Raw genomic sequence first — 19,807 nt, forward strand, 5'->3', positions numbered from 1 at the left:
TCTCTAAATCAATCATTATTTAGGCAGGACGAAAATCAGTAATAAAAGCCAAACCTCCTTCTGTAAGTTTCTATTAGAAAAAGACCTTCAGAGTGAAGGTGTAAACATGCTCTTCTTGTTGCCACTTTCTATGCCATAGTGGAGGAAAGTATCCTTTAATTCCTGGAACAAATACAAGCCAATGAAGTGTCGGTTCAATATTCCTCTGACTGTTCCTGGCATGATTGTGTTGAACATAATAACACAACAAATAAGGCTATTTATCTGAAGTAACGACAGGAGATGAGGCTAACTCCACTAATCAATACTGAATCAATACAAACCAGATTTTCTTACATCAAAATCACTGAGACAGATCTTCCTTCAGCACAGAGTGCACAAGAGCAATACAGTGCCTCCCTGGAGTCCTAAGGTAGATCATATAGCCGCTGGAAGGAACACAAAAAGTATAACCCTGAGTGAGGATGCTGGGAACTATAATTATAGCTTGGTATAACTCAGACACTCTTCCTTATCGAATCTTCATGTTTTAGTTAATGTGATGAGATCACGGACACCAGATCACTCGTGTTTACCAGCGGATGAATTTCACTGCTTGTCCTTCAAGTGATGCTGTACGCTGAGGTAGCATGGCACGCCACACCATGGCCCCGGTAATTAAAACATTTAAAGCAGAGCCAGCCCCCTGTGCTCCTGGGGTGTGATATGGGGGTCACGCGCCTGTAGATTCTAATTTGTGCACCATTTGTATTCATGACAGGCACGTGCTAAATATTTAACAGCAGCCTGGCAGGAGTTTTGTATTGTTAGGCTTTCCAGGTCAAATAATTTGATTTCAAGGCAGATTACATTAAGCGTCAATGTCCAAGCCACCACTCTCACTTGCCTCTCATTTCCTGTCTTTTATTACAGCTGAGATAGGCCCGAACTGGAGGGATACGGCTTTGGATTATACAAGAGCTTGTTATCCATGGATTAGTTATTATTTTCAATTAGAAAAGGGATCACATCATTTATTACAGACACACACACACACTGTGTTCATGCAAATGTGCGTATGCAGAGCTGAAATTTTAGCTGACAGACAAATTGTTTAGCTGAGTGTGTAATCAAACCCAACAAGAGAAACTAGGTGTGCAGCCGCATCACTCTTAGTGATATTTCAGTTCAGAGTCCGTTCATATGTGTGTGTTCTCACTCTTTTTTTCTTGCTGTATGCTGAACAAGAAAGGCAGGAAACCAAATCCAGACATTTTCTGTTTCAGCCGAGGCCCTGCAGTGATTGACAACAGAGCTAGTTAAACGGTGATGAGGCGTTAATGGATGATGGGTCGGAGGGAGGGAGGGAGGGGTGGGAGGTGGGGTTGGGCTGGAGGGGAGCTTGCGGTTGAATATTTAATGGTCATATAATTCCTGAACACAGACACACACACAGACAGGTACACACCCAACCCATGACCTGTCCTACACACAGCGTAATTAGGGAAACAGTCCTTTCGTTTAACTGCCAAAAGAGCAAATGGTAGGTATATATATTCCCCTAATGATATGGGTTAAAGAGCTATTATACGTCTCATTAAAATATATGATCTCCCAATCTGGTGGTGGTTTTGAGGTAATGGGGACAGAACAGGTTCGGGGCTAAAATACCATCTGCAGTGCTATAGGCTAATGTCCAATCCATAGCTACATAATTGTGTGTGTGTTGGAAATGGCTGCACAAATGAAGAGAGAGTGTCTGTCAGCGCCTCATAAACGACAGAGAGACCCAGATTTCACAAGACGACAGCGTTCAAAGTGCGTGTGTTTAGCATCTTTTTGAGTCCGGGTTATCAATCGCTTGACACCAATTTACCCTCCAACTGTTGATGTGCTACCCTTACCAAGACTCTAATGACTGTAAAAACCAGTAGTCCAAAACATGTTGTCATGTTTTTTCTTTTGATAGAACATAGGTCACAGCTTTTATGTGTCTTGTGTTTCCTAACAAGAGGCTAAATCAGACTATACAAAGGTTGGAGTTACAAAGTGTTAATCTTAGTGGTGATTATGTTAAATGTTTAAAGCCAAATGTAATTCTACCTATTTTATCAGGCTGTTTCTATGTCTGTATGTTTGATATATATACAGTATATATATAGCTTTATTATATCTTCCACCTATACAGATGCACCTGCAAACTAAAACATATATATTTGATCCAACACAAATATCTAAAGGGATTGATGATTGCTATCATTTATCATTGATATAATAATAATTAAAAAAAAACTCAACCTGAGTATAGTCCTCCTGGACCTGCATCATTTAGGGGACAGTAACAGGTACTCCCGTACACATAAGCTGTACTACCCCACACTGTAACTCTGGTTATACGTTGCCTTCAGCTGACAGTTCTGTCCACACAAACAGACTGGCAGTCAGTCCATCTTATTATAGTCAGACTCACCATGTTAGCTAAAAGCCCCCTGGGCAAACAAACAACATCTCGCCAGCTTTAATAGCCTAAACAAGGCATGCAGCTAACAAAGGACTCATCCAACCCTCTCATTCTCACACCCTTTCATATCATATGTTTCCTTTTTCAACCACTAGCATCATCTGGCTGCCCTTAACCAGAGAGCCAAACACTCCTTTTAAGTGGAGACTACTTTGTTAACTGATGACCACAGGGCCAGTTATTGATCCTCTCCTTCCTCTCTCTCAGTAAACCTTGCTTATAAAAAAACAAGCCTACTCTTCTCTCAGGGCTCCACAGCATGCAGTCACAGTTCGCTACAATAATAGCTTGCATATCATAGCATCCACATGAATCAGATCTCGGTGGTTTCGATTAGAGCTAAACTAACTCAAACACACTGCCAGTCTAGAATGTGAATCTATTTATGAACGAGGAGTGTAGGTGGTAGCGTTCTTCACTTCTCCCCTCCATTCTTTTTTAAAGGTTTTCTGATTTCAGTTGACTTAGCAGTTCAAGTGTAAACTTTCTAGTTGTGTTGACCTCTAAGAGGCCCTGCAGGGAATAAAAAGAACCCTGGTGATCTGCTGTTTAGCAGCAGCAGTGGCCCACCTCCTCCATGTGTGTTGTGCTGGGAGGAAGGGCAGAACAGGATGGAGCTAGCGGACTCAGCTTGTGTGTATGCGTGTTCACGTGTATTTGAGACGGTGCCACTGGCTCTTCTTGCTACCTAGGCAAGGGTGAGTCATCAGGGCCACTTTGTCGTGCCTCTCTGATCTCACTTCATGTGTCCCTGCGTAGGGAGGAGAATAAAATGATCATCCTCGGGGGCAGTGCCTGCACAGCATGTTGTAACTGCTCCACTACACAATCAAGCACAACACCTTTTTTTTCTACACATAACGAACAGTTGGAGCTAGGGAAGAGGGCGCTTTGAGCAAAGGGGATAGAGAAACAACTGATTCCAAAAAGAGGCGATGGTGTAGTGTGAACTTTGTTTAAGAAAGGTATTTGACTGAGAGCCTTGATCTGTTGCCCCAAGCAAGGCACTTAGTCACCACTTTGGCAATGCTTCCACACAAGAGATAAGAGGCTGAAGGTAAGACAGAGGAGAGCTGGAGAGAGGCACAAGTAGTTGATGAGGATAAATAGTGGAAGTGGGATGAAAGGAAATACGTGAGACATGTGCGAGAAAACAGGAAGAAGGGGGAAGGCAGAGAGAGATAGAATGTATAATATTAGTGGAAATGGCAGGAAAAAAAACAAACAAAAACAAAACAGGGTGCAAATAGAGAGAAGGAAGGAATCAATTCTTTCTAGAACTGTGGGACTAAAGGAAGAGTGCAGAGCTAATTAGTTTCTGATGGCTGGACTTTCATTTGGCTAAAAGGTCAGCTAACTTTAAAGGTCACACTGCCACGCATCCTCCATGCTAACACAAAAAATTACACAAAAAGAAAAGCCAGCAATATAAAAACACCCACACGAGTACAAATGATGGTACTACCCATGGCTATGTGTGCATGTGTGCACAGAGACACACACACACACACACACTGTGTGTGCACATTGGATATTCTCATTTATATCATGCTCTGGTCAGAAAGGGACCAGGGTCATTATTCTATCTAAGGACTTTTATTAGTGTTAGCATATCCACTGCAAATTACTCTTGACTTTATATGAATCTGTATCGAGATCATCTTTGTGTGTGATTATGCACGTGTGTGTGTGTTAAATTTATTGCCTGCGATGCTAAGCGCAATTCTGCCTTTCTGCCTGCATGTTTATGCAGACTGCAGATGTATTAATAAAAGGTATGGAGTGAAATCTGCATCTCTGCTTTGCAAACAGCGATGATCTGAAAAGTAGAACAGTCATGTAAAAGACATGTTAGTGTAAATGTTGAAAAGTTGCAGAGGGTTTAGCAGATATAAAATATATTTAGTGGCCTTGCACTTTAAGCAGTAGAGACCAGCTTTAATATTTAAAGAAATGTTTTAGTTTGTTTTCCTTTGTGACTGCCGGTTACACCTGGTTTGGTACTGGTACCAGAGTGTAAGTGTTGGACACAACAGACACACAAACACACACACACTCACCTTCTTCTAGTTTCTTCCGGGCTTCCTCCTCTCTCTTAGCTACTTTGGCCTTCAGCACCTCATCTGTTTTAGCTAAAAAAAGAACAAAAGACAGCAGAATTATGAACAAATTGTTAGCAAGGGAAATATTATATCAGAGACATGATTATTTTGAAATAATTATTCATGGTGTACTAAAAAAATACTCTTTATTATTCTTCAATAACACAACACAAAATGTTTTTCTCTCTTTTTCCTGAGGGAGATCTCTGTTTTGAAACAAACTGATTTTCCCTGCAGAGAATGCAAAAGATTATCTGAGGAGCCATCATTAAATAAACAGTAAGCCTTCAAAAATCAACAATGATTCCGTCTTCTCCTCTCTCTACCAGCAGCAACAGCATTCTTCTCTGCTTTTCCTTCATACCCCTGTAAAAGTCAGTGTTTCTTCTGGAGAGGCGTTTATCGTCCCGGCATAATGAAAAGCTTAAGAGAAAGTGAGGCAGCGGGAGTAAACACTCGTCAGGGCATTTTAAGCGCGTCTCATCATGAACCGTGTTGTCTCTGCTCCCTTTTCCTCCACCTTTTCCCCTGAATAATCAAGATGTTAAGCCACATTAAAAAATATAATGCCGTGTATGGCAGGACTATCAATACTGCCTCTAAATTAATTACATTTCCGTTGCGGCGCATCATTTATTTCACAGCGTTAGGGCCTCAGTGGAGCCATTCGCCTTTATTGCTATCTCACTTGGTTGATGAGTGAGCTATGTAAAATTGAGTCTCCAATATCATTACACTTAATGAGTTTAAACTTTGAGAAAAAAAAAACGATGGAGAGAAACAGAAGAAGAGAGTGAGCAGACAAGAGAGAGAAGGGGGAGGAGGAGAGTGAGAGCTCTTCACTGTTTTGGGGAAGTTAATACAATATAAGAGTGGGTGTAAGTGTTTGCGAGTGCTTACAGCGTGTTTGTGTTAGGGCACAGCTGTGGGTGTCCAAATGTGGTTTGTTGCACCACTCGAGATGCCTCCATATCTAAGTGTGTATGCGTACCCTCCTCATTTTGTTCCTTATCGTGTGTTGGAGTTTGTACTGCAAGTAAATATGTTGCATAAAAACTATAATACGTTTGTATGTGTGTGTGCATCTGGATGCAGGAGGCCATGGGTTGTGCTAGTCTCTCTGTGACTGCACTGCAGTTTTTGTTCAGTAATTGGCGTAGACAAAGAACCCGTCACACTGCTGTTACGGCTGGTTAAATCTGGAGGTTCCGCATCTTTACTAACAATGACTCTACATGGATGATTGAACCCTCACCTACCTCCCTTAGCTAGTGTGTGTGTGTGTGTATGGGAGACTAACAAAATCAGTGACAGCCAATCTTTTAGCTAACACAGGCATAACTTAGTAAGTCTGTGACCAAGTAAAAAAAAACTGTGGCCTCTCCCATCTTGCATGTTTTCACAACTACAATCATGGGTTTTCTTGTTTGTAGGTGCACATTTGAGTGCATATACCTGTGTGTGTGTGTGTGTGTGTGAATGAAATCCTCTGTGTTCTTCAGTTCACTCCTTGCTTGGGGCTACTGAGAGGCAGGTAGGAGACAGAGCGGTATTGGTGGTGTGATGGAGCGGAAGGGGGGAAAAACAGTAAAGGGAGAAAGGCAGATAGATGGGGGCCATGTAGGATAAAGGAAAAAGCTAAAACAGCAAGGGAAACAAGCAAAAATAAGAGCAAAGGCTTTGCCTGCGTGCACACAGACGTGTACACAAACAACAGGAGTGATTTGTCGCCTCTTTTTCTTTGCATGTTTATCCTCCACCTCTATCCCTTCATCCCTCCCCCAACAGGTTCTCTTATCCTCTCGCTCTCTCCTCTCCTTCTGTTTTGCCCTATCCCAGCCCTCCCTGTTTTTAATGCTTTCTCTTCCTTCTCTTGCTCATCTCTCTAGTACACTATGCCTGGGGGCGATAGCAGCAAATCAAACTGTTTATCCATCTCTCATCAGTGCACTGCCTCACGGGGCTCCTGCCCCCTCAAAACAATGAAAGTAGGCCTGATCGCAGAGCCAGGGATATGATTTAATTACATCAATAAGAAGCTCTGCTTTAAAAACAAAAAAAAGATTAAATAAAAAAAAATATTAAAGCGACATATTTTGCTGCACTGTCACGAAGACCCAGTTAACATAACAGCTGAGAATTGACAAGTGTATCCATCCAGGCATTTCTGTGTGTAAACGTCGCTTATTGGAAGTATATTTCTTGACAACTTAGTGGCTCCAGTTCATTGTAGGATAATTCTGTGATGGACTTTTATTAAAGCGGGTAATAAACGGCCGGGTGTCGGGGAGAGGAGAGGCCTTTCACTTCATTTAGACTTCGTTCAGTCTTGGCTGCAGGGGCGGAGGGAACGAGGAGGGATGGCAGCGGGAAGGGGCGGAGAGCGTCGGTGAAATCGCATTGTGATTATGAGTGTAATTGCAGCTCAGGGGCCCAGGGGCCATGTAGCTCTGATGGCGCTGGAAGATGTTTTATGCTCAGCAACAGAGAGGAAGAAAGTGTGAAAGAGAGAAAGAGGGAGAGTGGGAGGTAGAGGCAGGCTGCCAGGATGAATCTGATTTTTTTTTTAAAACAGATTCTTCTCTTCTATCTCTTTTCTCCTTCCTTCTTTTTTCTCTTTTCTTCTCCCACTCCCCCACCATTTTCTTTCTCTCCTCTTCTCCTATTCTCTTCTTTTCCTCCTCTCTTTTCTCTTCTGTCCTCCTCCCTTGGCAGGATTAGCTGGGTCTCGTTAGAGGGGAAATGTAATAATGCTCCCACCAGGTGGAATCGGGCCCGCTCCATTATCAGCCGGGAGATGGATGGGCCATGTAGGGCCGGCGGGGGCCAAGCGCGCACGCAATTTAGATTCAATAAACTGGCAAAGCAAGACCCCCAATCTGATTTATCTCTTACACGCCGCCAATGCTTGCTGCTACGATGCTGATTCCCTATTACCGCTCAGAGAAGGACTATTCATTGGATGTAAGGCACGGCAGTCTGAGAGGCTTGTCGGGCCCCCGGGACGGCAGCAAAATAGATACAGCAGAGGGTTAATACGTTTACACACAGATAAGCAATTAAATCTAAAGCTGAGGTGAGTTATAGAGTTATTAAGGAGGGATGGGGGGGTGGGGGTGGCGGTTATTCAACGCAAGAGTGTGGTAGCTTGGGCCTTAGGTCGGGTACAGTAAGTGAGTATTAGAAGTGAGAAAAGCTATCATATTATAGAGTTCGTGAGGTGAGAGAACAACAAAAGAGCAGTAGTCTGCCCACGTTGTTCAATAAACTCAATACTACACTTACAAACTAGCATGCTGAAGACAGAGTTCAGCACAACACTTATCCACTTTTGTGCTAGTTTATGAGTGAGCAATTCTCTGCAAGTGCACGTCTAAATGTAAGTGGGAATGTGTTGGCGGAACAGGCATATTCATATCCACTGTATACCTGGCTGTGAGTATGCAGAGAGCATCACATTTGACTTTGTGTGTGTGTTTTTTTTTTTGCTGAAAGCCACGGCTGTGTTAGCGGTAGCTGTGGGTGTCATTCCGTCCAGCCGCCAATCAAAGTGAATCTGAATGTCAGCAGGAGAGGAGGCGTGATAAATCAGCCTCACACCCAACGACAAACAGAATATTAGAGGCAGCGCAGCGCCATTGGAAAAACGTCCCTTCCAATCAGCCAAGCACTTTACAGTGAAGCTCGGCAGCAAGGGGCCTCCAACAGACTCTGAATACCAGAGAGACGGCTAAGACAATAAATAAATAAATAAATAAGAGACAGACAGACAGACATGCTGACACAATGATGATTAACAGCCTTGACAGGAAGAAAGACAAGACAAAAAAAAACACGTTATCTGACATGGACAGATGGATGGACACTCAGGATAAGACAATATATGGACACAGTAACACAGTCTCTTAAGTTAAACCCAGCACTAATTACTGATGAGTTTAGTATTTTTAATATTATTTTTGCTAATAACTTGCTGCTAAGTCAGGGTGCCACAAACAAATAATGGTCTCGTTGAGAAAGAACCAACTTCAGCCCTATTGGGCTGACTTTTACAGAGAAAATGTACATTCAGAAAATAATGATATTGTGCTTCTAATATCTGACACATAAAGGAAAGTCTGTGGATAAAAATACTTTTGTCTTTTTGCATCTGTTAAACTGAAACAGCTGATCAATGAGACATTACACATGGAGGGAGCTGATGGATCTGCAGCAGGTGTAGAGGTTAAGTTGATCATGGGAAGAAGCAGTATTCTGGGGAACCACTAGGTGGAGTACACAGACATCACCACCAGGAGTCTTAAGCCAGGCCTTGTATATAAGTGTCTCTACAGTACATACAGGTGCCTGCATGTGCCACTGTAGAGACACTGTAGGAGCACTCAACACCAAAAGCAGCTCACTAGTCCTTTTAGCTATAAACTGTGATTTGGCATCCCGATTGGACGGGCAGACACGAAGAGATACAACATGAAGCAATTTAAATATTCAGAATATGTATAAATATTTAGCACCAGAATGCATAAAAGCTTTCAACTAGCAGCAGTTATTTATGATAGCGTGCAGTTTGTGTGACAGTCTCCTGAAATCGCAATCAGCCGACAAAAGTCCTGTATATCAATCAAGAGTGTCTCATACAGACTCAGTGTCTCAGTGTTCGACAGATTAAAATCATACAAGGTGAATCCTTTAAAGCAGAAGACAGGAGACCTGAACATCCACAACATCACAGTCCTCCATTTGCTTCTGTCATCAAGCTGAATTAATGACACCCATGAAATATTTACAAACTAAACAATTAGAGAGAGATATCTTACAATATCAATCAATTATTCATTTGCAATCGTCTGAAACTATTGCTTTTTTGTTTCTCTGCTATGTTGTGATGTTGGGGTGGCATCAGTTAAGACTTCTGTTCTGTGCTGCTGCAGTAAGGAGCCAGATGTATGCTGCCTTGGCTGAATGCTGCCACTGTGTTGTGACAGACAGACATGCTGATTATACAAAGTCAGAGGGACAAGTGGGACTCTTAATCCAAGAGGAAATTTCACTATGTTCTATGTCAGAAATGACTTCTAAAAATATAGAGCTTTGCTTTGTAGGCAACATTCGTTCGATTCACTTTTAAAGCACCCTCCTAACTTCAGACACCTGGGCTTCCTTTCGGTGATCATGCTGAGATTGCATCTGTCAAAGTAAACGAAGGGAGAAATTAAAAAGGGGAAGAACTCCAACCCTGTCAAATCAGCCATGTGTTTTATTTGTTATTTGTAGAGCCAACTGGTAATCTAGCCAAATAAAAAACGAGTAACATTTATGGAATTATTAAACCTAGTCTAGATGTCTGATGTGGTCATAGGAACGTACTGATTCTGTCACACTGCAACCTTTCTCTAACTGAAAGGAAAAATAGTGGGTCTGGAAATGATCAAAATAACTTGCATGTGATTAATGAATAAAATGTATTAATAGTATGAGTTAGTATTCAAATAGAATTGCGGGTTTTGTTTTCTCCAATAGGAAGATGGCAAACATATGACTATGCATTGTGCTATGTACAACTGACAAATAAAGTTGATTTGAACTGTTACACTACAGACTAAATAATTAGCAGAGATTCCAGTATGTTTCAATTTGTTTTGTACTAAATGAATGCTACGAAACTTAAGACTAAAAGAGGAGGGTGTGTCATATTATTCTGTGTCACTTCTGATAAAAAAATCCGTTATAACTATGACTGAATAAGACAAAACCCACGGCTGCAACACCTCTTACAAAATGCACTGACTCTTCAGACACCATAATAGGAGTCTGCTTCCTTTGGGCAAAACCTTGCTTAGAAGGTCTGGGGGTTCAGAACAGATTTCACGTGGGGTAACCAACCGACTAACAAGCTGAGCAGTGGGGTCTTCCTAAAGCATGTGGGTGGCTCAAACCCAGCACCCCAGCTTGCACTTGAGACCCAGGAGCGAAAATGTATCCCATGATTGTGCACCTAACACCGTGCATGAGTGATGTAGGCCTTGGACTGTGGGCCAGAGAGGAGAACTGCTGGAAACCTGGGGAGGAGCAGAGGCCTCCAGCGGTCAGGAAGATCAGAGAAGCCGGTTACTCCAAGGATCACGCACTGCCATGGGCTGTGCTCACATAAACAAACCTGAAGAACAAACATCCTCACATGAGGCATAAGAGCACCTCACACACACACACACACACACACACACAAATGCATAACAATCAAGCCTTAGGGGGAAAAGCTAACAAAGCCCTATATTTTAGTCACCAGGTCGAACCAAGTTCAACCTTGAAGCCTTGCTGTAAGATGTCATACGTAAATTCTACCCATTTGGGTAGATGTTTCATTAATATGTGTGCTGTAAAATCACAGTGTTATTGGTTTGGTAGGAAAGTGGGTGCAGCTTTTTGATAAATACCAAAGTTCTGTAATAAGAACTTCACCAAGCTCAGTGAGTAACTGCATAACAGAGGTCTTGAGAGGGCAATCAGACCAAATCCATAATGCAGAGATCACACGGTGAAATATTAAGCATCCTGGGGCCTCTGAATGACATCTCACCCTCAACTTCAACCTCACCATATCTCCACATACCATCGTCTCCTTCTTATGTGGCTCTAGCTTTTTTTAATCTCCTTAATATGATAATCTTCTCCTCTTTTATCTTTTTCTTCAAACATTTGTTTTCATCCACTTCATATGACCTTCGAAAAGTTTATACACTAGGTGCCATCATCATATCATAATAAAAACTGCAACCAAACAAGCAGACACTGAAGACCCAAAAGAACACAATGTCATTTGTGCACCTTTTATGGACTTTCTGACAGTCTACATGCTACAAAGTTAATGATCCATCCTTCTTGTAATGTTTGTCTGCAATTTGTTCACTTACAAAAAATTAGAAGAGAAAATGTTCAAGGTGAAAGCACCACCATTTGTATGACATTATAATGCATTATCTTACATTCTCTGAATGTTGTTTGTAGCTCCTGACCACTAAGGAAATGCTCATAGACAGGCCTTTCCCTGTGAAAATGAATGGTTTTATTTACTTTATTAAGACTAATAAGATTAAGTTATTTCTCTCATCAAAATGACTTCTCATACATTTCTTTGAATCATTTATTTTTAATTAAATCCAAATGCCAAAACGTGCTTATTTTCTGCAAAAGCAACAGGCTAAGAACAGCCAAATTCTGCACTATGAAGATTAAAGTACGTTGTTCATTGCGATTTTGGTGCAAAAATATGCTCGCTCCATGTGTCTGTGTGTGTGTGTGTTATTCCAGTGTGAATGCACTTGAGCGTGCAGTTGAATGGTGGAGAATAGGCTCTGGTTTCCCTGCTGAAAGCCTGTTGGAAGCCATTGTAATGGCACACCACTGAGTGTGTGTCTCATGTGTATGTGTGTGTGTAGCTGTGGCACTGATGGTGGTTGCAAAAGGGGAGTAGATGCGACTAAATCTATCAGGACCCCCGCACATGAAAGGTAAACTGGAGCCGCTAATCGCAGTGCTGACACAAGGAGGTTCAAAAGGGCGGCCACTTAGAAAAGAAAGGCAGGAGAGCGGGGACCCTGGCAGCATCAATGGGGCCCAGCACAACTGACCACATTACAGGAACAAACACATACTACAGAATAGACACACAAACTTGGTGGTCTTGACTACTCCCTATCCATGCTTTGGTGTGCACTTCATGTGTGTTCGGCTGCATTTTATGTTAAGTTTTGTTAATGTTAGTATGTTGTTTTTTTTTCTAGAAGAAAAATGAATAACTGATCGTAACCCTAGAATTTACACACTCTGAGGGACAAGGTGACTAATGCTGGCCTGATAATGACATTAAGCAGACCATCACCAACAAATTAAAAAAAATCAGGTGAGAGCAAAAATATAAATAAACACATTGCAAAATTAATACAAGTTCAGGGACATTTTGATAACTAATGCTCCCCTTCAAGAGAGAGAGAGAGAAGGGGAATAAGAGGGAGACAGGAGGGTAGATGGCCTGGCCGCAGGAGGCAAAGATGCACAAGGGAGCGAAAGAACCCCCCCCCCCCCCTCCATTGACGGCAGTGCTGTGCGCTGGCTTCTCTCTTCCCTCTTTCTCATCTCTTAATGCTTATTTTCATCACTTTGCTTAAAATATTGATAATCAATTAGCACTACGTCTGTTTTGCTACAGAATCTGTGTCACGGTCTATCACTCTGTCAGAGTCAATTCGCCACTCATTCAAAGTTCATTTTTCCTTGGCGGCTCTGTGCCTTTGGAGGAGTCATTACGCGGGGAACATAGCCCGGGGTGCAATCACCTATTCTCTTTCATTACTGGGGAGATGGAGAAGGTGAGAGAGATTATTAGAACTTTGGAATGATCACAAAGCTTCACGCCGCCTGTCAGATCCCCCCTACGTGTAATTCATCTGGCCTCACTACCTCCCCCTAACCCCCCCCCTCCTCCCTCCCAACACCCTCATCCCACTATCCCTCCTCCCCCTGCCTCAGCCAGGGGTTTGGCCACAGACATTATTCATGAACATCTGCAGCGCGCTGAATATTCCACAGCCTCTGCCGTGATGAAAAGGGAGCTGCCCCTTTGACTTGAAAATTAACATGCCGGCACACAGATTATGGACGCGCCGCTTCATTTCGAGCCGAGCTGGGCCACGCTGAGACGGGCCGTGCTGATGGTTCAGGCTGGGCTGAGCAAGGCAGGGGAATAAATGAGCAGGTGAAGAATTTTTCCTTTTGTAAAGCGGCCTGGTTATTAAAGTGATTATTTTATTATTTAGCAATTAAAGTGGTGCACCAACATCAAATGGCAAAAACACACTCAAACCAGACACATGTGAGGGATGCCATCAGTAGAGTTAAATCTCAGGTGGGACAAGTGCCTCCAAATGACAGTACATACTTATTATATTGCAAAATGTCATTACTATACATTACTATATAGAATATTTGACACTCTAGGATAGGGAGCTAGTAGATGTATGCCATGTTTTGTCTCTATAAAATGACATATAATTATTCAATGATCAAAATATTGCCATTTATTGTTGACCTAATTGATTAATGGAACAACAGCTGCAGCTCCAGTTCAAAGACCGGTGTTAAAGCTGGGTCAAATCGAAAATGTTCCCCAGTAAACATCTTATTGCACCCTCTCACCTCTGTATCTCTGTTTTTCATTCTCTCCTGGGTCTTTCTACATGAAAGCTCAGCCAGAGAACGGAGACTCTTCCTCTCTCACACCAGGAGCACCACTGCTGGAGAGAAGCCAAGCATCCTCCCTCTATTCTTTCTGTCTCTCTCATGTTTATAGTATGTGTAACTGTCCCCTGTCGCCCTCCATGTGTCCTCATAGACACTCAGTAGGACAGCTCCTGGTAGTGTGGTGACTGCTGTGACTTGTAGAAAAATTAAATATAGTAGAGAAGTACCACAACCTTGTTATCATGTCTAAAAGATGTGTTAAATCTTTGGTGAAGTGAGTCTGTACAAAGATGGAGACCGGCCATCCATACAGATTTTTTTTTCACTTAAGACACAGTTAAGTTGTGGTAATATTATCTCAGCTCAGCTCACAACTGAAACAGCAGAGGCAGTGTGACAAGTATATAGTTAGAAATAGACTTTCTATGGTAGCGCAACATGCAGAAAAAAACATCACATTGACCAGTTGTTAGCAAACTTAACTTGGCTGATGCTGCATGATTTGAAGACATCAACAGCAACAGGAGTCGCTGTTGATGTCTTCAAAAGCTCCAAACAACGACACTCTGGACAGCCCTAAAAATTAAATAATAGCTAATTATAATCTACCCATGCTGCAAAAATATCATATATCTAAATTACATGTTGAGTAATTCTCTCTGTATCCCTCTTGTGTTTTGTCGTTTAAGTAAATCGTGCAACAGACGTAAAGAAAGCAGGAGCAAAGAGTATATGCAGACAGAGAGACAGGAGAGCAAGAGGGGGAGAAAAGACCCTTTAATGCTTCTGAAACGGAGCAGTCAGAGGGTTCTGACACAGGCTGAAGCGGGACTTTGCACTGCCTCTTGTTGATTGTAAATGGCAGAGCAAGTTTACTCTGGCAGTTGGAGCCAAAATGGAGTCTGACAGCTTTGTCAGGGAGTTTGAGCAGCTCAGTGGCAGGGCAGGAATCGGGATGATTCCATCCCTTTCATCTCCAAATCGCCGGCGTACGCTTGTGGAAACCTCCATGGTAATAAAAAAAAAGGGAAAAAGAAAACCAGCCTGGCATAGTTTGGGGATGACAAGAGATTTTTTTCAGCATGTCAAAATAGAACAGAGGAAAAAAAAGGGGCAAAGAAAGAGAAAAATGGCAGACCAAAGTCTGAAAGAGCCGACTGCAGAACAAACATGTCAGGAGATGTTAGCGCGCTGAAAAACACCAATATTAATAATCCTAACACTCATTCCTACCTTTTCTTCCTTTGCTTCTAAATTATTCCACAAGATATTGCTGCTTTACAACACACTCAAGAGCTTGTGTGTTTATTAAAAGCTGCCTCTGCATTATTCTGACCATTTAAAACACTTTTATAACTGACCTAAAAATAAGAATACCATCAGCAATTCCAAGCCTGTTTATTTTCTTTTTAGTTTGATAAACGGTCCCCAAACTCTTTGCTCTCCTTAGGGAGCGTCTGAAGAGAGACAGCTGACGTAAAGACAAGTCTAAAGTGTGTGTTTGAGAGGAGGGATTGACAGAATAAAGGAAGTCTTACTCGCACAGCTTTGTACTGTTACACTCCCATAGCTTTATCCCTCTGATCCCTTCTACCTCTATCTGCTTGACTCGTTTTTTTTTTCTTTTTCAATTTACAGGATTTGTTTCTGTGTGTCTGACAGTGAGGAGGATGAGGTATAAAATTAATCTTTATCCTGGTTTTGTTGTGTTTCCTCCTCCATGACAATGCATGTCAGTAATTAGCCGGCCAGTTTGGTTCCAGGCTTTTCGAAGGGTGCCTGCGTTTGCCAACTTTTGCCTTTTGTTCTAGCCTCACAATACCGCCCACTCGCCCTCTGTGTCTCTCTCCCTCTCTGCTCCCTGCCTCACACCCACACAGGGCGTTACACAATCTATCCAAATGTGCTTCGCTTTAAAACCCCATTACTTAGCCCCTGTTGTTTTGTTCAACACAATTAAAAGAACAGACCATTCATGAGAACTGAGAGAGCCTCGCTCTGCCCCTGTCTCCCTTCTCTCCTCCACTCTCTCCTCTTCTGTGGTTCAGTGTTGGCCGAGGAGTTACTGTGAACAGGCCAGCTTAGTTCCCCTAATTCCCTGGGTTTTGTTTGCATATAGGCTTAGTTTGGCTCCATTTGAAACTATTCAATGCCATGCCTCAACCAGGCCAGTGAGCAACTTTAAAGATCGGACAGCCAAATGGAAACACACACACAGACACACACAGCTGAAGAGTCCAACAAGGTTAAAGGTCACAAGAATCTAAGTACTGACACACTTCAAAAGGGTGAAAAACTCCAAGGCTTTTTTTTCAGTAATGACAACCTAGTCAGATTTTGGCAGAGGGTCTGGTGGTAATTTCAGGCTCTGGCCTTCCACACACGTGTGTTAGCCCTGCAGGATGGGCTCAGTTCAAAGAAAAGCCAGGTAAATGAGAGAGAAGGCTACTCACTGGTCAGTCAAGACCACAAGGTCACTGTCAGGCAGGTATGCAAGGTCTGATAATTCAGAGAAATATCCCTCCAATCTAAAAGAAATCATAATCGTATTAGGTTAAACAAAAAGAGGCCACCCACTCAAGAAAGGGTGGAGAAAATTAAGTGCATCCCACTCAACCTACTACAACAACCTAAGGCAAAGTGAAGTGTAGTACTGTGCTGATTATAAAAGGTTTTAACAGTCGTCAACCTGACATCCGTGTAAATTAGAAGACCAACAAACAGATCGAGAAGTTGTGAGAGTCAACACAATTACTGTAAACATAAAGAGCTTATTTTACTCTGATAAACATTTATACAGCAAAAAAACACCAGCAGAAGTTGAAGCAATTAAATTAATTGCAGGTCATTATGTTTCAAGTCAATTGAATTATGTCATAGAGTCTGAGTCCGCGCGTGCCTCAACACAGCAGACACACACAGGGCTGCATTTAACCAGCGGTCTCTGTCTTTGTTGCAAAGCAGAGAGGAGGTCGACCCTGCCCACTAAATGACAGGTGCGAGTCTCTGGGAATTGTCTCGAGTTGCAGACAGCTCTATAATTCACAGTGGACAAGACTTTTAAGAACAGACATGAATAATGGCTTTAAAGTGCACCAGGAAACTGTTTAGGGGTGCATACGTGTGTCTGACAACGAGCCTCCGCAATCACCTTTCATCTTTTTGTGTGTGTGTGAGAAGAGAAACATTAATAGGCAGACAATGTGTTTAACACTCAACATTAGATATAATGCTAAACTTGCTGATGATGATGATCAATTAATTGTACTTGAAGATCAGTGACACCACTGATGATAGCTTGTATCAATTATTTACTGTTCACAATCAGTTCAAGCTTAAACCCCTTAATCACCTTAACTAATAAAACAACTCTTTCATGGATATCTACACAGAATTAAGCTGTAGTAGATTTGAAGATAAGGCTGAACTATAATTTTCAGTCTATTTACCTACTGACACAGACACATTTAATTCCCTGTTTGCGTTCATATGTTCGTGTAACCCCTCTGCATGAGCTGATATTGATCTTCCTTTAAAGCTCCTCGATAACAAAATCCAGTGCCCTACCCCCTAAAAATGCAGTCAGACATTAGCACAAAACTGGCTTAAAACCACTAATTACATCAGCACTGAAAGGAAATCATTGATCAGCGGCATTATGGGAAATTAAACTGCCCCCCAAAACTGGATCAAAGTGAATGAAGTGGCTTAGTGGGGTTTCACTGGGGCTCTACAGACGGGGGACAGGATTATCACCCCCGGACACACACATCTCATTACGTCAATACAGTAGTATGTTATTTATATGATGCACACACAAGTGTTTCACAAGGTTGTGGTCGTTCAGAGTTATATACAAAATCCTATCTGCTGACACTGGCTGACACTTGAGCCTCTTCAATCAAAGTCAAACTATTTCAAAGCCTGGACTGTGTATGCTTTTCATCCCCTATGAAAACAATTATTATAACAAAATGCCCTACATTAAAATAAGTGCTGTATAAGATGGGCCTAGCCTAGCATCAGCAGGCCCCATGTCCCAGACCTGTGGGGAGGTCCACTGGGAGAATGAATAAAAGAAAGGGGCCCCTGCTGGTTCATCTGGCCATCTATTGGTGCCCCGAGACCAAAGTAATCTGCTTCTCTTGTCCCACCAGCCTCACCACTGGCCCCTTAGGGCTACCGGCCTGCTGCTAGGGGCTCCCTTCACGTGTAATTAACAGTTCCCAAGCTGTAACACACAAGCATACAAAAGAACATTTCTGGTTGGTTTTCAGAGAACTAATTATGTGTTATTATGGCCTGATACTAATGATATTAAGACAAAACATTGGCATGTACTGATCTTTATTTCATTAATTTCAAAAAATGGTTCCTTTCATGTACTTATTTTTATTCAGCAACTACTAAAAAGTTTCACCTGGAAACTGGAAGGTAACAGGAAGATCTCCCATGCTTGACTTCTGCAACGACTGTCATTGACCCTACTGGTCCTTTAACTGTTGCAGTCAGTGGTTACATAACACATCTATTATTTCAACTCAACACTCTTTGCCATTAACACACTATGAAGACAATGCACGGCTTGTTTCTTTCATCGTTCTCAATATGCAGGCAAGGATCGACAAATCATGCTCAAAACTACACACCTGAAGCTGATGGGACAGGATGTTGATGTTTCAATTAAATCTCAAGTTTTAAACACCGTCACAACTTACGTTTTCAAAGCAAAAAGCGATTTATTAGTATTAGGTTTACTTTATATATTCAAAAATACTTGAGCTATGTCTTATAATAAATCTTACTACTATTTTAGATATTACAAAAGCTGAAATACACACAAACAAGTTCATCATCCAAGCAAGATTAAAAAAAACAGCTGTTCCTGCAGTTGCCAGTTGTTACTAAAAGCTTGGAAAACTGTCTGAGAGCAGCTCTGACTGAGACACAGCAAGCAGCCACTTAGAACAAAGTTAGCTACATCAACTCCACTTGTAGTTACATTGTGCCCCAATCTACTTACACTGGCAAATCCAGGGCTTACATTACATAGAAATAAGCAGTGGATATTGGCAGAATGGGTTTACTCAGACATTGTTTTAACTGGGCTTTTCTGCAGGAATTTTCTGGCCTACTGTTAAAGAAAGAAAATATTGAGGACAAAAATAAAGCAGCTGTTGGCCACGGTCCACAGGAGATGGAGTTCAGGGGATTCAGGGGGTGTTAAGATGATTTGTAGGCCTTTTCTCCTATCAGATCATCTAAAATGTGAGTGATTACACCGGTAATCAGCTGCAAGCCCACACTGGCACAGTCTGTGTTTATGAGATAAAGGGTGAGAGACAGAGTTAAGAATGGAGAGGGAGAGAGCGCCAGAGAATGAGAGACCTGTGAGAGAGACAACAGAAAGGAGGAGGAAGAAGGTGGCAGATTATTTCTCAAATATTATCACATGCCAGGATGGCCATTCTCTCCCTCTCCTTTAGCTTTTCTTCCTCTCATACTCTCTCTCACACACTCTTTGCTATTCAGAGATCCATTTGTGCTTGGCCAAACAAATAGCTGACACTGCCTCATCAAAGCTTTGGATTGGCAGCCTGGGCCAAGTGGAGCTGTTGACAAGCGAGGGCAGTAAAAGCAGAGGAGGAGAGGAAAGAGCAAGACAGAAAGAGAGACAACAGAAATCCCTGTCGTAATTCCCCAAACTGTAATCCACTGGGTTTAATGGTGCATGTGTGTGTGTGGGGATTATACATTTATCATCAGTGCTCATCCTTGTTCTCATAGTGTTGTGTGTGTGTCTGTGTGTGTATGAGGAGAAAAGCCAGCTTGTATAGAGGGCCCAACAATGCCAGCAGAGGGATTTAATCCCTCACGCTCTATCATATAACCACATATCTTGGCCAATTCAGAATAACAACTAGCCTATTCACTCCGGCTGATCCCACCGATTAGCCCTGATCTGGAG

The 19,807-nt window shown here is 42.2% G+C and overlaps 1 protein-coding gene across 1 annotated transcript in view; it reads right to left on the reverse strand.

The window, feature by feature from the left end:
• The window catches only part of rsrc1 (arginine/serine-rich coiled-coil 1), a 97,002-nt gene that overhangs the window by 13,838 nt on the left and 63,357 nt on the right, over window positions 1–19,807 (reverse strand). The window contains exon 7 of the mRNA XM_028419755.1: window positions 4,561–4,632. Coding sequence (XP_028275556.1) covers window positions 4,561–4,632 — 72 coding nt within the window. The remainder of the gene's footprint in view (window positions 1–4,560; window positions 4,633–19,807) is intronic.

This window comes from Parambassis ranga, chromosome 13, assembly GCF_900634625.1.
Source record: "Parambassis ranga chromosome 13, fParRan2.1, whole genome shotgun sequence".
Taxonomy (NCBI): domain Eukaryota; kingdom Metazoa; phylum Chordata; class Actinopteri; family Ambassidae; genus Parambassis; species Parambassis ranga.